The sequence below is a fragment of the Phaenicophaeus curvirostris genome, chromosome 5 (assembly GCF_032191515.1).
Source record: "Phaenicophaeus curvirostris isolate KB17595 chromosome 5, BPBGC_Pcur_1.0, whole genome shotgun sequence".
In the NCBI taxonomy this organism is placed as follows: Eukaryota; Metazoa; Chordata; class Aves; order Cuculiformes; family Cuculidae; genus Phaenicophaeus; species Phaenicophaeus curvirostris.
The window spans coordinates 51,799,641-51,817,014 of record NC_091396.1 but is presented as its reverse complement, the minus strand read 5'-3'; the positions used below and the strand labels follow the sequence as shown (position 1 = coordinate 51,817,014).

The 17,374-nt window shown below is 39.7% G+C and overlaps 1 protein-coding gene across 1 annotated transcript in view; it reads left to right on the top strand.

The window, feature by feature from the left end:
- Positions 1 to 12,480, top strand: part of TC2N (tandem C2 domains, nuclear) — a 35,693-nt gene extending 23,213 nt beyond the window's left edge. The window contains exons 8-13 of the mRNA XM_069858733.1: positions 809 to 909; positions 1,777 to 1,893; positions 2,755 to 2,946; positions 5,676 to 5,790; positions 6,264 to 6,463; positions 8,820 to 12,480. Of these exons, the coding sequence (XP_069714834.1) occupies positions 809 to 909; positions 1,777 to 1,893; positions 2,755 to 2,946; positions 5,676 to 5,790; positions 6,264 to 6,463; positions 8,820 to 8,930 (836 nt within the window). The 3' untranslated portion in view covers positions 8,931 to 12,480. The remainder of the gene's footprint in view (positions 1 to 808; positions 910 to 1,776; positions 1,894 to 2,754; positions 2,947 to 5,675; positions 5,791 to 6,263; positions 6,464 to 8,819) is intronic.
- The last annotated feature ends 4,894 nt before the right edge of the window (positions 12,481 to 17,374 follow it).

Sequence of the window (17,374 nt, the reverse complement as noted above, 5' to 3'; positions counted from 1 at the left end):
ATTTACTACCCCAGTGAACTAAGAAATTACAGATGTTCTGTTAGGATAGAATGCAGCACCTTGGTCACTGCCTAGTCCTTTTTCATATTATCAGTGGGGTTTTTTGTGGGAAGTGCCTCAAACCCAATACCCATATTACACTGAGAATTAGGCAAGAATATTGCATGCAAACCTAGTATCCTTATTTATGAAAGAATGCTGAAGAACTGGAGATACTGCAAAACAAACTCTCAAAAGTGAGTCAATCCCCCATGAAAGTCACTCTGCTGGAAGCCAGACTTTCACCCAGACCCCTCAAAAATAAGTCGGGGGAGTGATGACCTCATTTCAGTCATGGCAGAGAAATGCAGGATATTAATAGGCTCTTCTGACTTGGAGAAAAGCATAATAATAAAATGTTTACGAGGTTGGAATTGTAAGTCTGAGAAAGATAAAAAGCAGCCAATTTGTAAACTTATCAGTGAAAGTGATTAATCTGAGGGAAGTGATAGGTTATAAATGTGTTCTGGGTGTCTCAGGCACATCTGTTTTTTCTTTCTAAAACTTGCTCTGAGTGCAACACAAGTTATTAAATTCAATAGAGATAACTGAGGTAAACATGAGGACTTTTAGCTGTACAAAAGTTCAGGCTACAGGACTTCATGGATATTTTGACCTTAAAATGTTGGTGTTAAGATGTTTCAAACTTATTTTGAGAGAAGTTTTCAACGACAAGCAGTTCACCTACTAATGAGTTCCCTTATTCTTGGAAAAAAACTTTTAAGATACTGCGTTACTTCTAAAAACACTAATTGGCTTTCTTCTATAGATACTATTACATTATCAGGTGATGAACGGGACTTTGGAAGACTGAATGTGAAATTGTGTTATGTTTCTTCTGTAGAACAGATTTGGATCACAGTTTTACACGTAAGCAAATACAAATAGCTTGATTACTATCTACTCAAATGACTGTTTTACTTAGTGTTAATTCTGATTAAATTTAGCTGTTTGTTACTTTAAGGAATACTTTTAGGAGAAAAAGAAAATTACTTCTAAGTATTAGTATTAACAAATTAGTTCAGTCAAATATAATTCTAGGCTTCATTCGAAGTATCTTTCTTTTTTTGCAATCTCAGTTCTGCTGCAGACAATAGTAATAAGTAGTATATAACCCTTTATCTAATTATACATATCTTCTGATTGTGGAGGCAGGAACTGCTCAGCAGAAAGAAGAAAGCTGAGCTGGTCTTAGGATGGTTCTGCTGTGGAAATTTTTCCTGTGGAAATCTGGAAATCTGGAGGCAGCAGACTTTAGAGGCAGTATTTAACTGACTTAAATCTAACAGATCTTTCAGGGCAGAACCATAACAGCACTTTGAGTACATATAGCTTCTTTGTGGCTTTTTTTGTTAGCTAATGTGATACTGTTCCACTGGCTGGTTTACACACTTCCAGGAACTGTGAATAATTTTTAGGCAATGGAACTTTGAGTAGTCAGAAACCTCATAACAGCGTTAAGTGATAAATATTACATAAGGGATTTCATGATTTATCTGCTGTCAAATTGCCATATAATGAAATAATTCAAATCTGCCAAGTAACTTTATACCCTCTGATTGTGAAAATTAATTATTAAATGATCTGAAGTGACACAGTCATTGCACTGGCTCTGATTTATAGTCACGATTACAGGAATTATGCATAATTCTAGACCAGTGTAGAAGACCCTGTTTCTAAGTTGTCTGAAGGCCAGAGTTTTACATTGTCTAACTGACTGTGTTTTCAATGTTGCAGTGCAAAGACCTGAGCTGGCCTTCTAGCTGTGGGGAAAATCCTCGTATCTGTGTCAAGGGAATTCTCACACTGCCCAAGCCAGTGCAGTTCAAGTCTTCTGCCAAGGAAGGGTGCAATGTAAGTAGAGGCAGGGAAACAACCAAGAAATCTTCTTTCTCAAAAATAATAAAAGCAAAATGTAAATGGACTCTTAAAATGGACCAAACATCCACTTCTATGCCGTATTTTCTGTGGTAGCTCAGGTTCAGGCCATTGGGTTGGTTTTTTCCCTCTAAATTCTCAAAATTCTATTAAAAGCCTTGTTACACTTCCTCCTCCTCTATCCTCTCTTGCATTGTACAGTTGCTTTCCTTTTCTCCCAAGGCTGCAGAACAGTTATGCTCACAGGGGACTCAATCATGAGCTGCTGACCTTGGCAACTCAGTGGTGGGTGGGGGACTGGAGGAAACCTGGGCTTACCTGTAGGTGAACATACACCTCAGGGAAGGCAGGTGATATTACTGCCTCTCACTAGGGTAGGAGACAATGTTTATGCTTCCTCTCTGCAGAAAGTAGTAAGAATTGGTTGCATGGGACAAGACTCCTGGCAGTAAAGAAATATTGAAGGAGTGGAATGTAAGCCAACTTAAACCTCCCATAATGTGAATCAAAGGTGAAAGAAAATAAAATTAGTAGGAGACACTGAAGCAAGAGGCCACTGAAGCAAGAGGCCATGGGAGGATTTGCTATGACAATGTGTGTGTGGTGTTGTAAAGCTCCAAAGAGATGTCCTCAACTCACTCTGGTAGTGAAAAATAGTCCAGAGCCTTGTCCCTGCTAGGGTGTGACAGTGAGGTGGTGACTCTGGAGGGCTTACCACTGAAAAGCACACTTTTCCGTGGCAACCTAAAATAGTATCGGCAAGCCTTGGTTTCTAGGTTTCAGGCTCTGAGCGACTCTCTTGCAATGGTGATGTTATCCTTCTGTTTTTCTTTCTAGGACATTGAATTCATGGAAACTTTTGTATTTGCTATTAAACTGCGAAGCTTACAGGCTGTCAGATTGGTATTTAAAATCCAGACACAGACTCCCAGGAAAAAAACAATTGGAGAGTGCTCCTTGGCACTGCGGGAGCTCGGCTCAGAGGAGTCAAGTCACTGGCTGGCTATATCTCTTCCTTCCAAAACACCTGTAAGTGCCAATACTGCAAAAGTATGTTGTTGTATCACCTAGAAGGAGTTGCTTGAAGTGAAAGTAAAATAATTCAGTACTAAATCAATGTTAAGGATAAACAGGGGTTTTTGTTTTCTTTCTCTTCCTCTACTTTCTTGGGGAGAGACATTTTGATGGGGAAAAAATGCAGACTTTTGAACTATGCACATAGTTGTTCTGGTCATAAACTGCAGCTGTTTCTGGGAAAAGAGCTAGCACAAGCTCTTCCACACCATGGCCCACAGCTTGAGGGAGGGACGTTCTGGGGAAATGTTCACCAAAGGACACCGGGTAACTGCCTTTTCTGACCAAAAAAGCATCAGAAGATCCTTAGGACGCACAGCAAGAGCTCAGAGCAAATGGAATCTGTTTTTATTGTGGAATAAAAGTGCTAAGATCTTCAGTGGCTTGAAACTGCAGAGGTAGTTATATATTTAATGTTCAGGCTCCATGCTGTGAAGTAATAATTCAGACAGTTCATTTCCATTAGCATAATGAGAAGCAGGTGGTTTTCGCAGTGGGATTTCTTTTTCCCCTACCCTCACTTTTTTTGTTTTTTTTACAGATTGTGTCTAGACATTTGTATTTTCAACAAATTAAACTTGAATTAGCAATTCTAAAACAAATTTTAGCTAAGTGTATCTGAGCAATATAAGTGATACTCTTGATTTCTAACATAAGTTGCACTTAACATTTTTCAGTTCTAACAAGAATAAGCATGTTGCTGCAAAAGCAATAAGATTAAGTGAAAGAGGAAGCTGGTTTAGAAACTGCTTCATCCCAATGTAAATTCCTGAATCATCTTGTAGTTTCTCTCTCTGTGCTGGCTTTCTTCACAGTTATATCTGAGAGCCCTCCAGACTCTGCTGGAATTCAGCCCTGTACTACCCTGTGCGGCAGCAAACTGCCTTCACTTGCAAATAGAGCCAAAGCTCAGAGCTGTGTAAGTGGCTTCCTCTCAGGGTTACATAGAATTTTTTTGGCTGAGCTGCTAAGAGGGTTTGGGTTTCTTTGATGAACTGGAGCCTGATTTTTCTTGCTCTACAGAGCAATCTAGACAGGCTGGATCAGTGGGCTGAGGGCAATTGTATGAGGCTTAACAAGGCTAAGTACCAGGTCCTGCATTTGAATCAACCCACCCTGTGCAACACTATAGACTTGGGGACGGATGGCTGGAAAGGGGTCAGGAGGAAAAGGACCTGGGGGCGTTGGTCAATAGCCAGCTGAATATGAGCCAACAGTGTGCTCAGGTGGCCAAGAAGTCCAGTGGCATCCTAGCTTGTAAGAAAAATGGTATGGCCAGCAGAAGCAGTGATTATCCACATGTACTCAGCTCTAAGGAGGCCACACATCTTGAATACTGTATTCAGTTTTGGGACCCTCAGCACACTGAAAGACCTTGAGGGGCTGGAGCACATCCAGAGAAGAGCAACAAAGCTAGAGAAGGGTTGGGAGCACAAGTCTTACGAGGAGTAGCTGAGGGAACAGGGGCTATTTAGCCTGGACAAGAGGAGGCTGAGGGGAGACCTTATCACTCTCTGCAACTACCTGAATGGAGATTGTAGTGAGGTGGGTGTCAATCTCTTCTCCCAAGTAACAAGTGATAGAACAAGAGGAAATGGCCTCAAGTTGTGCCAGGGGAGGTATAAACTAGATATTGGGAAATATTACTTCACTGAAAGGGTTGTCAAGCACTGAAACATGCTGCCCAGGGAAGTGGTTGAGTCACCATCCCTGGAGGTATATGAAAGAGTGTAGATGTGGCGCTTAGGGACATGGTTTAGTGGTGGACTTGGCAGTGTTATGTTTATGGTTGGACTTGATCTTAAATATCTTTTCCAATCTAAACAATTCTTGTGATACTGTGATTCTCTTTGTTTGACCTGTTGATGTCTTGCTTGGTGCATTTTGCTTCACTGAAGTTTGTTAAAGCTTGAAGGAATCAGGACTAGCAAAGTCCTTTGAAATGTAAGCTGTCAGGAAGGCTGGGTCTCCACTAGCCTTCTGCTGTTCTTATGGTGTTCAGGGTATGTTAGCATCTAACAGGAGAGTAATGACAGTGAGTTAGTGCAATTTTCCCACTAGCAGAAATTTAAAAAAAAAAATCAAACTTGCCATCTCAGTATGTTCAGAGTCAGGATGTGTGGGTGTGGGTGTGGGTGTGTTTAGGCACATAAAAACTCCACAGCATGCAGTTACCTTAAACATTCATAACATTGTGATGGGGCTTTATGTCTAATGAAAGCATTGCTTATATCTCCATATTGCAAAATTCAAAGGTGTGGGAGAGGAGCTCCAAAGGATTTTGTGTTTGTGGAGCACACCTGGGCTCTCATTTCCACGCCTTGGGTTTAGTAGAGCATGCCCTGTTCTCCTTGTGTTTGCCTGCTCTTACTATAGAGCAATCTTTCCAAGTAGAAAACCAAGGACTCATTTACTTGTCCGGCATCTCTGGCTGCAGCCCATGAGGGCCACCCATGCCCCACACACAGCAGTCCCTCAGAGGAGCACTTTCTGCAGCTTTAACAAGTGCAAGATGCACTTACTCACGGTGCATCTGCAGGTTGTGTATACAACACATGCTTATATTTCTGTCCAGGAAATCCCAGATAGAAATGTAGGAGCCCAACATATGACAGAATTCCTGTGTTTCCTGAGTTTGTAAGCAACTTAATCCAGATGTTATGGCAACATTCCTCTGCTTGTAGGTGTGCTGTGCAGAACTTCAAGTAGGAACTTGTTTTCAAGCAATAAACAGGAGGATTCAGTTACAGATTCTTGAAGCACAGAACCTTCCAGTTTCATCTACACCGCTGTCTTCAAGTAAGTTACATCAGCTGTCTCATGCCTGCTGTCTGGAAGCATTTGTAACAGGTAAACTGCTGCTCAAATGGGTTGGCAGTTCATAACATTCCTTACAAACCTCAGACTAACATTTTGTGCAGGAGATTTCCATTGCCAAGGCTTGTTTCCACAGATGTCATACTTAATTACTTTTTATTTGGTTTGAAGCTACGTGTTTATGTATTTTGGAAGATTTTTATCCCAATATTAATCCTGACATACGAGAGCATTAGCTTGCACTTGCTGTTTGGATATTGTGTTAATCAATTCAGTATTATTGAACATAACTCCATTTGTGTGACTAGTCAGGAAAGCCATTGTACAGTTATTTTGGCCAGACTTTTGGGAAATTGCTGCAATTTGAACCATACATGTGGTTGTCAATTCCTTTTTGGGTGTGTTTGTGAGTAACCCTTTGTGTGCTATGTCTTTTTCCTTCCCTTTTGTGCTAGATTTCTTTGTGAAAGTTGGAATGTTTAGTACAGAAGGGCTGATCTATAAGAAGAAGACTCGTCTCCTGAAGTCCACTAATGGCCAAGTGAAGTGGGGAGAAATGATGATTTTTCCAGTTAGCCATGCTGAACAAGGAATTAGCTTTCTTATCAAGCTCTACAGCAGAAGCTCAGTGAGAAGAAAACACTCCCTAGGACAGGTTGGTTTCTGCTAACTAGCATGATATCCTTTATTTAAAATCCAGTTCCACAGGTTTCTTGGTACGAATTTAAAATGATTTAACTAAGGTGGGATATAAAAAAATAGTAAATTCTAATAAACTCTTCTGGATTTAACCCAAGGAAGAATAATATGGGGCTTTTAAACATGCACTGACATCAGAATGAGAGTTGACATTTTATTTTGCTTTTAAAAAGAAATTCTTGAGTCATTTTTGTGTGGAGTTTTACTAAGTGAAAGATTCCTTCCTGCAGACAGACCTATGATCTCCTCCTTGCCTCCAGGCTTTCTAAAGAAAGCAAACACAGCACTCACAGGAGCTGCCCAACCTACAGTGCACTATATAGAAAGGGAGTCTGTTGGCTCCCCATACCAACACACTTAAAAACAGGTGTGTGTAAAAGGAGGTATCAACCACTATAATATCGACTGCCTTCCTGGGTAAAACTATGCTGAAATCAGCACAATGCTTTAAATATGTATTGGATAACATAGGTGAACAAATACCAAATTATTTTTTATTTTGTAGTTGAGAGTTCTTTTTTTCCTCTCTGTTCTCTATTTTTTTTCCTTTCAGCTGGAGCTTCAGAGCATCTCTTTGAAAGCATTTGTGTGATCAGTTATTTAACCATCATAAAACTGGGTAGTCTGGTCTCTTTTTATTCTCTCTGTCCTCTTCTCCTGGTTGTTCTAATTTACCATCATGCCATCCCTTCTTTCTCTTCTTTTCTTGTTCTTCTAGTGTGTCACAGCTGTTATTAATGTTCTGTGCTTTCCCTGATACAGCTAGATTTAGTGTAGAATTTTAATATATGCATAAATGAATAGTGTAGAATTGATTTTGAGACCCCAACTGTAATGTCCCTTGTCAAATGAAGGTACAGAAAATGATACTGTCCTGTCCTGGTGATGTTTCTTGGACCTGCTGAGGACATGCAGTTATGGGAGATGCTGATGCGCTATAGTAATGATGTGCCAGCAAGAGTTATGTGAAGTTCCTCCATTTTATGGAGCCTTGTGTCACATGTTTTCCATCTTTCTGTGATTTCTGATGGTGGAATTGGATAACTGGATTTGGAAAAGGAAAAAGGAAAAAAAAATGTTCTTTCTAGTTGTGCTACCTTGTGGCAAAAATAACTGCGTATGATTTTGCAGTCACTTAGCCATATATGAGCTCATCTAAATCTGATGAGTTACATTAAATCATGGATCTTATTTTTTGGGGAGAGGAAATTAGGTACTTCTGCTCTGCAGAGGTTATTTGGAAAAGGTTGGTTTAGCTCATGCAGGCAGACATCACCACATAAGACATGAAGACATAAAATATAGCTCAGGGAAAAAAATGTACTTTAAGCAATTGGCTGAGTAGCTGGAAAAAAGATGAATATAGCTGGATCTATTAACTTTGTTCTTCAGAGAACGATGTTTAATTGGATGCTGTTCTAAGCAGACAATACTTAGATTAGGCTGCTTTTATGGCCATGTCTTTAATCATGAGCAAGGTGTATATTGAACCTCTATGGATGACACATCAGCTGTCTGTGGTATTCTGGAAGGCATTATTCGCACTTCTTGAGGACTCACGCCTCAGCAGTGTAGCCTAAATGTACTTTATGGTGAAAGTTTCTGAGAAGTCTTAAAAGGACTTAATCTTGGAAGACTTGAGGAAATAGAGTCCTGTAAACAATGATACCTACTTACATAAGCAGTATACATTAGGCAATAGAGGCTGATGATAATGTTCAGGGGAAAAATTTCCTATTTGTACCTAATTTCCTCATTTAATGATCACTATCCATTACTTGAATACTGAGAAGAAATGGACTCTTAACTGCCTGACTTTGTGTGTTATGGGCATACTAGTCACCTCTGTGATGCAGGTTTGGCCCTCTTTGTTGAAGCGTGTAGTTTTAAATGCTCTTGAAAATGCTGGACAACTAGCTCATGGTGCCAGATGGCTTGCAGCCAACTGGAATTTGAATCCATAGAGCCATCACTGGCCCTAAAGAACCCTTGAACCCCACCATGTGTATTTGAATGGAGTGAGGAACGCTTGATGGAAACATCTTATTAAGAAGATATTCACATGTACTGAGTTCTCTCAACTGTTAAGTTAGAGGCTAAATTTAAACCCAAACTCCCTGTGTTCCCAGCTGAAAGCCAAATTATGTTAGTCGCAACAGAACTATATTTGTTGCTGTGATGCTTTGGTCGCAGTCTACACATAGTATCTCATTCTACACCTCTGTGGTATTTATTTGGAACTAAGAAAGGCTGGGCCTCTGTGTTGTATCAGGTAAACTCAATTTGATTTTTCTTTTTGTATCTCAATGCAGATCTGGATAGGTTCTGATAGCAGTAACAGTGAAGCAGTAGAGCAGTGGAAAGATACTATTGCCAACCCTGAAAAAGTTGTTGTGAAATGGTACAGAATTGGTCCATCATGAAGACTGGATATGAAACTCAGGACTGATTTTTCTACAAGCATATTCCTATAATGTTTTAAATCATGTAAATAAAAAGAAATATATTGCCTACACAAGTTCTTCAGAAGTTCTCCACTGCATTGCACCTCCATGGAAACTGGGAAAATTCCATTTCACCAAGAGAAATACCAGCTCAATATCATTAAGGGGAAGACTTAGGAACTGAGGAAAGTACTCACTTGATTTAAAAAAATCCGCGTTGAAAAATATGTAACAGAAATCCAGTCTTGGAAAGAAGCAGCTTGAATTGGCATCTTCCTCACTAGTCACCGATGTCATCCTCATCTGTAATCTTATCTTTGGCAGGCTCCAAAGTCCATGGGAATCAGTCTGGTCAATGGCTTGATCCTAGGCACCTCTGAGCCTCTGGAGTTGCACCCCTGTTGACACCATTTGATTGGAGTAATGTGTGCCTGAGCAAGTCAGAAAGCTGAGGCTGTAGGAGAAGCCATAAAGGGGACAATACAATAAGACAATACCCAAAGGCTTTTCTAATTGCTATCTTTGATGAAGGGTTGTTCAGTACCTTGACTTGCCTGTACCTTGGGGCAATAATAACTCTGACTAAGTGTGGTCTTTGCAAATGGAGCTTTCCAGACACGCTCCACTTGGGTGAATTCTGGTTGGAATCAGTGGAATAATACAAAGATTCCTGCCTAGGATCAGGGCCAATATTTTTAGATAAATTATTTTATTATGTTGAATTCTTATACATAAACCACTTCCTATCTAATCAACAATGTTCTAGCTTTTGCTTACATTGCTAAAAGCCAGACTAACATGTACAATGGAGTAAGCAAATATTTACTGACATGAGTGCTTTTTGATATTAATTATAATGCAGCACAGTAAGGGACTTTGTTTAAAAGGCGGACTACTACTGCAGAAGTATTTGTTACATGTCTAGGATGCTGAAAAATTATGTGTGGGAGAATATTTTTGTTACTTGTTTCTAGCAAGAAGAAATTACTCTATTTTTATTGCAAATTATATTTTTCTTACAAAATCTTAAGATTTGTTTTTCTGTTAGTTCCCATATTTTCAGGGATTTATTCATGGATATCTTTAAGGTGGGAAAATGTCATGTATATGATTGATAAAATATTCTTCTAAAAGCTCAGACTTCTTTGCACTACTTTAACTACTGGATTTAAAATATATGTATATTCCATTAAATTCACCGCTACACACTTACTATTGGCTGTCTCGGCTGTACAAATATGTATGTTTGTATAGATGCTGAATAACTGTATGTTTTTTATAACTTGGATCCTGTTCAGACATCTGACATGAACTAGAGTGGCAGTGAGGGCACTTGCTGCTGGAAGGCAAAGGACCAGTGCGGGTCAGAGAAAACACTGTAACAGGAAAGCACCTCATGTACTCAGAGCATCTTTAATTTTTTTGAATTTGAATAAGCATCAGGAAAGAATGGAATGTCTTAGATCATTTTTTTTAAATCATCTGATAATTGAAGCTTTTAAAACTTCAGCCATCTAAATTTTTGTTGTTGAAATATTTTTTAAATGGACGAACAAAAGGATTTTCCCAGGCTCTTACATAATCAGCATTTCAACCATTTTTTATAAATGAACTGAAAAAGTTTTTGCATGTTACCTGGAGAACAAACATCACTTCTAGCTAACACTCATTGCAAAGCTCCCAGTAGGCCCAGTGGATCTTGACTGACACTTGGGGTGAGCCTCACCTGTTGAGCAAAACAAAAAAAGGACCTGGATCAAGCTGATATTCTTGGAGTATCTTTACTTGAATATGTGGATCTGTTTTATTCGTTGTGGCAGAACTGCAGTAAACAAAAGTGCAAACTACCTGTTTCCTTATGCAGAATGCTGCTGTGTTTGAATGAGAGGACAGAGAATATATCCCAGTGTTTTGGAGGCTTCAGTTACCATGGAAGTGGTTCTACAGAGATTACCAACTCAGTGGATACTGTGTAAAATGGACTTTTGGGGCTGGTTTAGGACACCTAACCTTTTAAAGGCTTAACTAGTAATGTCTCCTATTTCCTATGTTAATATTTAATCTATGTGTTTATAATAAAAGTTATGAACAGAAAGTATTCCATCTTTTTTTTCCCCAATTGTTTATACTAGTGTTTACCAGCATCTCAAACAAGTTCAAGCCCTATTTTTTCTCTGAGAAAACTCCAACTAAGGAACTCCATTCCATGTAGTGTTGCCTGTAGGGAAGCTGACTGTTAATGCACTGAGGAGATTGATAAGGCCTCTCTTTGCAAGATTTGTGCGGGTACCAGAGCACTCCTATGCGCTGCTTCAACCTGCATTCATTCCCAAGCTTTCTGCATTTGTCTGTGCATTCATGTAATAATTCAATGGATTCATAACAGTTGGCTAAAGACACTGTGCTTTTTTTAAAAAAAAAAAACTGGAGCACTTAAGTTGCATGTTGCCTAGATTTGTTCCTCAGTTTGTCCAAAGCACAAAAATGTTCTTGAGGAAGCTGACTATTTCAGGTTTATAAAGCAGAAAGTCCTTTATTTGTCCCACCACACAAAATTTGGCTCTGCTTGTTACTAGTCTCAACTGACTCAATGCATGCTCCGTTGCTGAGAGCACGGGAGCAGAGCAGTGGGATGTCCATCTCTGGGTAAACTCCAGCCTTATTGTACATAGTGGGGTAGAGAGGTAAATGAGCTATACTCAGCTGCAATAAGATGATGAGGAAAAGAAACTTAGGTTGCACTGTTTTGGTCTTTTCTTTTTCAAACTGCTGTGTGTAGCTTGTGTTCTAATTACTGGCTCCCAAGATCCTTTGAGGAAACCGGGAATTCTCTTTGCATTCAATACTGAGGAAAGTCATCTAGGGATGGAAAGGGACCTAACCAGCTCAAGAACCAAAATGTGCCCATTCATTGCATCAGCATTTACCTTGTAAACAGAACAAAGTTGTGCTTTGAACAACCTGTCTCACCTGAAATTACAGCCCAGTCCTCCCAATAACACCTGTTTTGGTGCTTCCAAACATGAGACAAGGGGATAAATGTATGTTCCTTGCACCAGTCCCTGGGTACAACTGACAATAAGATGGGCTGTTTCAGCAGGCTTTGTTTCAGCTTGAATGTCTTAAAAGGCCAGCTAGAAACCACCTGAGTTTTCTTGCCTCTTAAGTGCATAACATTTTGCTTTACTGCTTAGTCACTGCCTCACTGTTGTAATTTGAGGTATATTAGAGTCTGTTTCATGATTAATTCAGTTCCTGTAAGTAACTTTATTTCTCTGAAAACTAGCTGCACGTTTTTGAGACAATGTTCTTCTCTAAAGTGATAATACAGGGCATTGGTATGCACAAAGGCCAACACTTATACCAAGACCATCCTCAAGCTGGCAGGAAAAGGACCGCACCTGCGAGGAGCGGCAAACAGGGCGGGTGACCCTAAACAGACCAACAGAGTATTCCATATACATCATACTCAGTACAAATCGAGAGATCATAGAATCATAGAATCATAGAATAACCAGGTTGGAAGAGACCCACTGGATCATCAGTCTGACCATTCCTATCAAACACTAAACCATGCCCCTTAGCACCTCACCCACCCATGCCTTAAACACCTCCAGGGAAGGTAACTCAACCATCTTCCTGAGGGTCTTATGATCGTCTGTGATGGCTGACATCCAGTGAGGACCTCATCTGTCTGGTTGTTCCTGATCCTGGATCTGTGTCTTCCTGAATCGAGTTCCTGGGTCCAGATCCCTCCTAGCCATGGATCCATCCCCTTGTGTCTGCTCTGCAGTATTTGTGGTGATGTATAGTCATCAAGGGGTGGGGTAGGAGCACTATCTCATATATTTGTGTGTACTTTATTACTTTCTTAATATTTTTATTATTATTATTATTTTCATTAAAGCTGTAGCTTCAGTTTCCAACCCTTAAGTCTTTTTCTTCTCATTTCCCTCTCCCTTTTCACCGGGGGGCAGGGGAGGATTTTAGAAGCTCAACTGCACAGTTTTTAGCTGCTGACATTTAGCTAGGTGAGGCTAAACCGTGACACTCACTATAAATGCACGTGAGACTTTGGTTCCTCCAAATTCAGCTCTTGGCTTTTTTGAGACTAAGGCAGTTTTCCAGGAAAGGAAAATGATGCATCGCTTGAAGACCAGTCCACAACATGAATTAGCAAGGAAGTTCATGCACTCCAGGATACATGCAAGAAGAAGGAAAAAAACTGTCTCAGAGCACTCCTCTATTACTGACAGCTGTATGTTGTCCCTTTAATGCATGTTCAGTCACTATTTTGATTGTTACGTCCAAGTTTACTGTCACTGAAAATATTGTTATGAAAGCTGTTTTGTCAGTTCACTTAATTTGTAGATAAAAGGCCCGCATGGTTTATAGTTGGATTTGCTGTTGTTTCTAGTTAGTGACTCACTCAGCTTCTAAACTTAAAACAATTTTGATGAAAGCAGCGGAGGTTCAGAAGCTGTACCAGCTTTATTTCAATCATCAGCTCCAAAATGGATGTAGGTGAACTGGCACAACAGTTACAATCTTACATTAAATGTTATTCATATAGAGATCTGTGCCTGCTTAGTTAGAAACCAACCATAGACTAAACTTAATCAGATTTTCCAGAATGTGTGTATACAATTTCACTGGTTAATCAAACAATTCTGTTTTAAGTTTATTTGTTTGACTCAAAGCATTCTCTATGTAAACAAGGCCAACAAATTTATTTTTCCAGTCTTTGCATCTCAATGGCACAGCATGGCATTCTTTTTGAAGAAAATAATGTAAGATTCTGTCTCAAAAGATGACTGAATGTAGCAGTTTGTAAACTACATCACCCTAAAACATTACTTGGCAAATAATTGTATTAGACTGTCTTTTGTGATCACAACATAAACAGTGCCTTATTGCTCAATCCATTAGACGTCCCTGGTTTCTTCTTTTGTTGGCAGGACATTTGCATAAAACAAAAGGTGATTTTGTAAGCATTTCATTAAGCACATATGCTGTTTGACTGGAAAACTGTCTGCCTAATGGAGGTTGCGTTTTGAGTCGATTTTGCAGCCAAAGCATGAGGTTGTCTAGAAACTGGGGTCAGAGTTGTCCCACTTCTTACTTTCATCCTGCCACCACATGTATGACATGGGAAGGAGGCTGCACAGTTGCAGAAAGATTGGTATAAATCATCACGGACATGATATACCCTCCTTGTTTTTCCAGCTTCTGCTGTAAAATTACATCACCACGTAAATACAGTCCTGCACATGATCTCATGCTTGGTGCATAGAAAAAGCCACCATGAGAACCAGTACCATGTTCTACAAACACTGCTCAGCAGCTTTACAGCCTTTTCTCTAGCTTGCACTGAGGGACAGTCCATTGCCTCTCACAACCAATGGCAAAACTCCCATTGCCTTCAGCAGGAGCAACCAGTCTTCAAAGCTGGTTTAGTTATCTCAGCATTGTGATGGAGTTATTTAGCTAACAAAAGGTTACACACAGCTTAATTTTTAAAAAATAATTTTAAAATAGATCAAAAATCTGTTCACAGTGATGTTTATGTATAAAACTGAATTTTATTTGAAGTGGATTTGCATCTGTTAAACGTAACACAGTTCTTCCCAGAGATTTCAGTGGCTTTGAAACAAATTCTCTGTGCTGATTTGCACATATATTGACTGTGCAACTTTTTCCTTCATTTTCTTTGCCTGTAGACTGCTCTTCTTGCTCCCTCAGCTTGAAGTCTTTAAATGATATCTGCTTTTTGCAATTAACTTTCTTCTTTTCTAGTAATGCTTTACACAGCATTATACGTGTCCTATCAAAGAACTAGCTACAAGCAGAAGGCTTTCAGTCCTAGGGCTTAGATAGTGCCTGATGCTTTGCATTTCTGAGCTACCTTTGCCTGTAGCTTTGAAGGTATTGTTCTTCTGGAGCTCCCTGAATTTCTATGTTGTCAACCACCACTGCGTAGAACAATGGGATAGATTAGTTCTAAATTCTTATGTGTACGTGGGTATCTTCACTTGCCTTTCTCCTCCAAAAAGCATAGAATCACAGAGTTGCTTGGTTGGAAAAGACCTTTGAGATCATTGAGTCCAACCATACCTGTCCACTACTAAACCATATCCTTGAGCAAAATGACCTTAGAAAATCATTTTGGGTGATGAGAAGGACCAAGCTCTTTTTGCTTCTGACCTTTAAGGACAGCATGGTTGCTTCACAGCCATTATCTGTGCTGTGAGACAAAAAGGAAGGCTCAAGGAAGAGTCATGAAAAGCTGCACCTCCAGGTAGATTGAGGCTTATACCTCCTGTATATATGACCTGGTAAATGCTTATTAGCCTGGGGGCTGGAATCCCTGACCCCCTTCCAAAGTGAGGGATTGTCATATTGTGCTTCTTATTCTTTTCTTGCAAAGTCTCTGGAGCTATGGAACAGCTAAATAGGGAAATTTTCCATAGGAGGAATGGTGCAGTTCACAGATTTCTATGAAGCAGAGCACTGACTGGACATTCTTGGGAGTCTTTTAAAAGAGAACAGTCACAGGAATGTACTTATTAGTTTTAAACATAGCCAAGCTTTGTCACTTGTCATAGGAGAGCAGTGAATTCTTAGTTTGTGATAGACAGCAGAAGAAGAAAATGGCAAGTACAGCCAAAACAGGGCTGGGTCTCCTCTGCGTTGGTATTTGTTAATCCTTCAAACACTGAGGTGGAAGCATACACACTTATCTACCCCTTTTCTTGCATTAAGGGCAGGTTGGGTGGGGGACTGTTAAGGGCAGGTAGAGAGGTAGGTAAAATAAAAGCAGTGCTTTTGTTTTGAAAAACATTGTTTTACTAAGCAATGTAACATGCCTGTAACTATTGACAAAGCTTTTATTTGAGTGACTTAAGATACATGATGACACATTTAGGTATTTGCTTAGGTTCTTTCAATACCTCCCTGGCGTAAGACTGAATTCATCCTCTTTGTATCTAAATAATGCTTCATTCTCCTGTGTTCATTGACCTTTGAGCTCCAGACCTAGCTATGCCCGATTTCGTATGGATTCACTCCTTGTGGCTTGTTGACTTTGGTGTGCAAATCAGGCTTGACCCTCCTGAATCTTTTTGATGCACATCAGGTGGTTACAGAGTTTCTCTCCCAGATTGATTCTCTGATTTCTGACAAGAATTGAGCTCACGACAGCTATTCCTTCAGCTGGGAAACTGAGATCTGGCTCTTCTTTCTCTACCTGAATGTTTCTGGGTTGTTTGTTTTTTTAAAAAAAAATCTTTGGAAACAGAATTATCTGTGACGTCTTTTCTATCAGTCAAATTTGGCTGCAATGGCTAATGGACTCAAAAATTGGCCTTGGAGAGAATGAGAGAAAATAAGCCATGCTGCTTCAGGACCCTGGGGCCCAGCTGTGTTTTCCTCTGTTCTGCCACAGGCCCCAGCAGAACATTGCTGATCATTGTTCCAGCACTACTAGTTCTCAAGGCAGCTCAAGAATTTTCTCTGAAAACACATTTGTTAATGCCTGCGTGTTCCAGAGCAGTGTGCTATGGAGCTGACCACCTCCTGGGTGTAAGGCAGTTTTAACAATCTGGGAGAATAAAGCTTTGATATACCTTGAAATTACCAGTGAATAAAAGCAGAAGCATAGGTTTAATTAAGGTTAGTATGAAGAAATGCTTTAAAAGCTTAATTTTTAGATGATAAAATAACCAGTAGCAGCAGACATTAAGCCCCCTTCTAATTTCCAGCATGTGCATCTAATTAGGACTCTGTTAAATCTCACAGGCAATAATAATGCCTTTTTTAAACCACTAGCCTTGCTAGATTTAACTTGGCACCGAGGCTGAAAAGCTGTGTTCCACTGGCAGAACACTGACTTGGACAGCTACAAACTGTCCCGAACCCTGGGAGCAGGTCTGAAATTCTGACCATTGTTCTCAGATCTACCCTGGGACACGTGCTGAACATCAAAAAAAATCCCCACTGCAATCTGCTAGTTTCGGGTAGTATTGCATAGTAATTAAAATGTAGTATTTTATGCCCTTATCTACGATAGTAAATATCTCCAGGAGTTAAAACTGCAATGATTTTTTCAGATATTTGCTTTATTTTCACCTGAGCTCCTGCATTTCTGACTTTGGGCAATGCAAATAAATTGGCCCCATTTACTTTGAGTGAGACTGAATTTCCTTTATGCACTATTCATTCAGTAAGTGGTTTTCTGTAGAGGATGTTTAGCAACTTCTTTTGTTGACTGAATTCTATGAAAATCTGAATTTTGGTTTCATTTTAGTATTATATTGCCTCTTTATCTGTGGTTATACCAAATAAAATCTATATAGGTTGTCAGAAGCAAAGGTGGCAAAGCATTTACAGGAAGGTCAGGTCTTGAAGGATACTGAACTGATTAC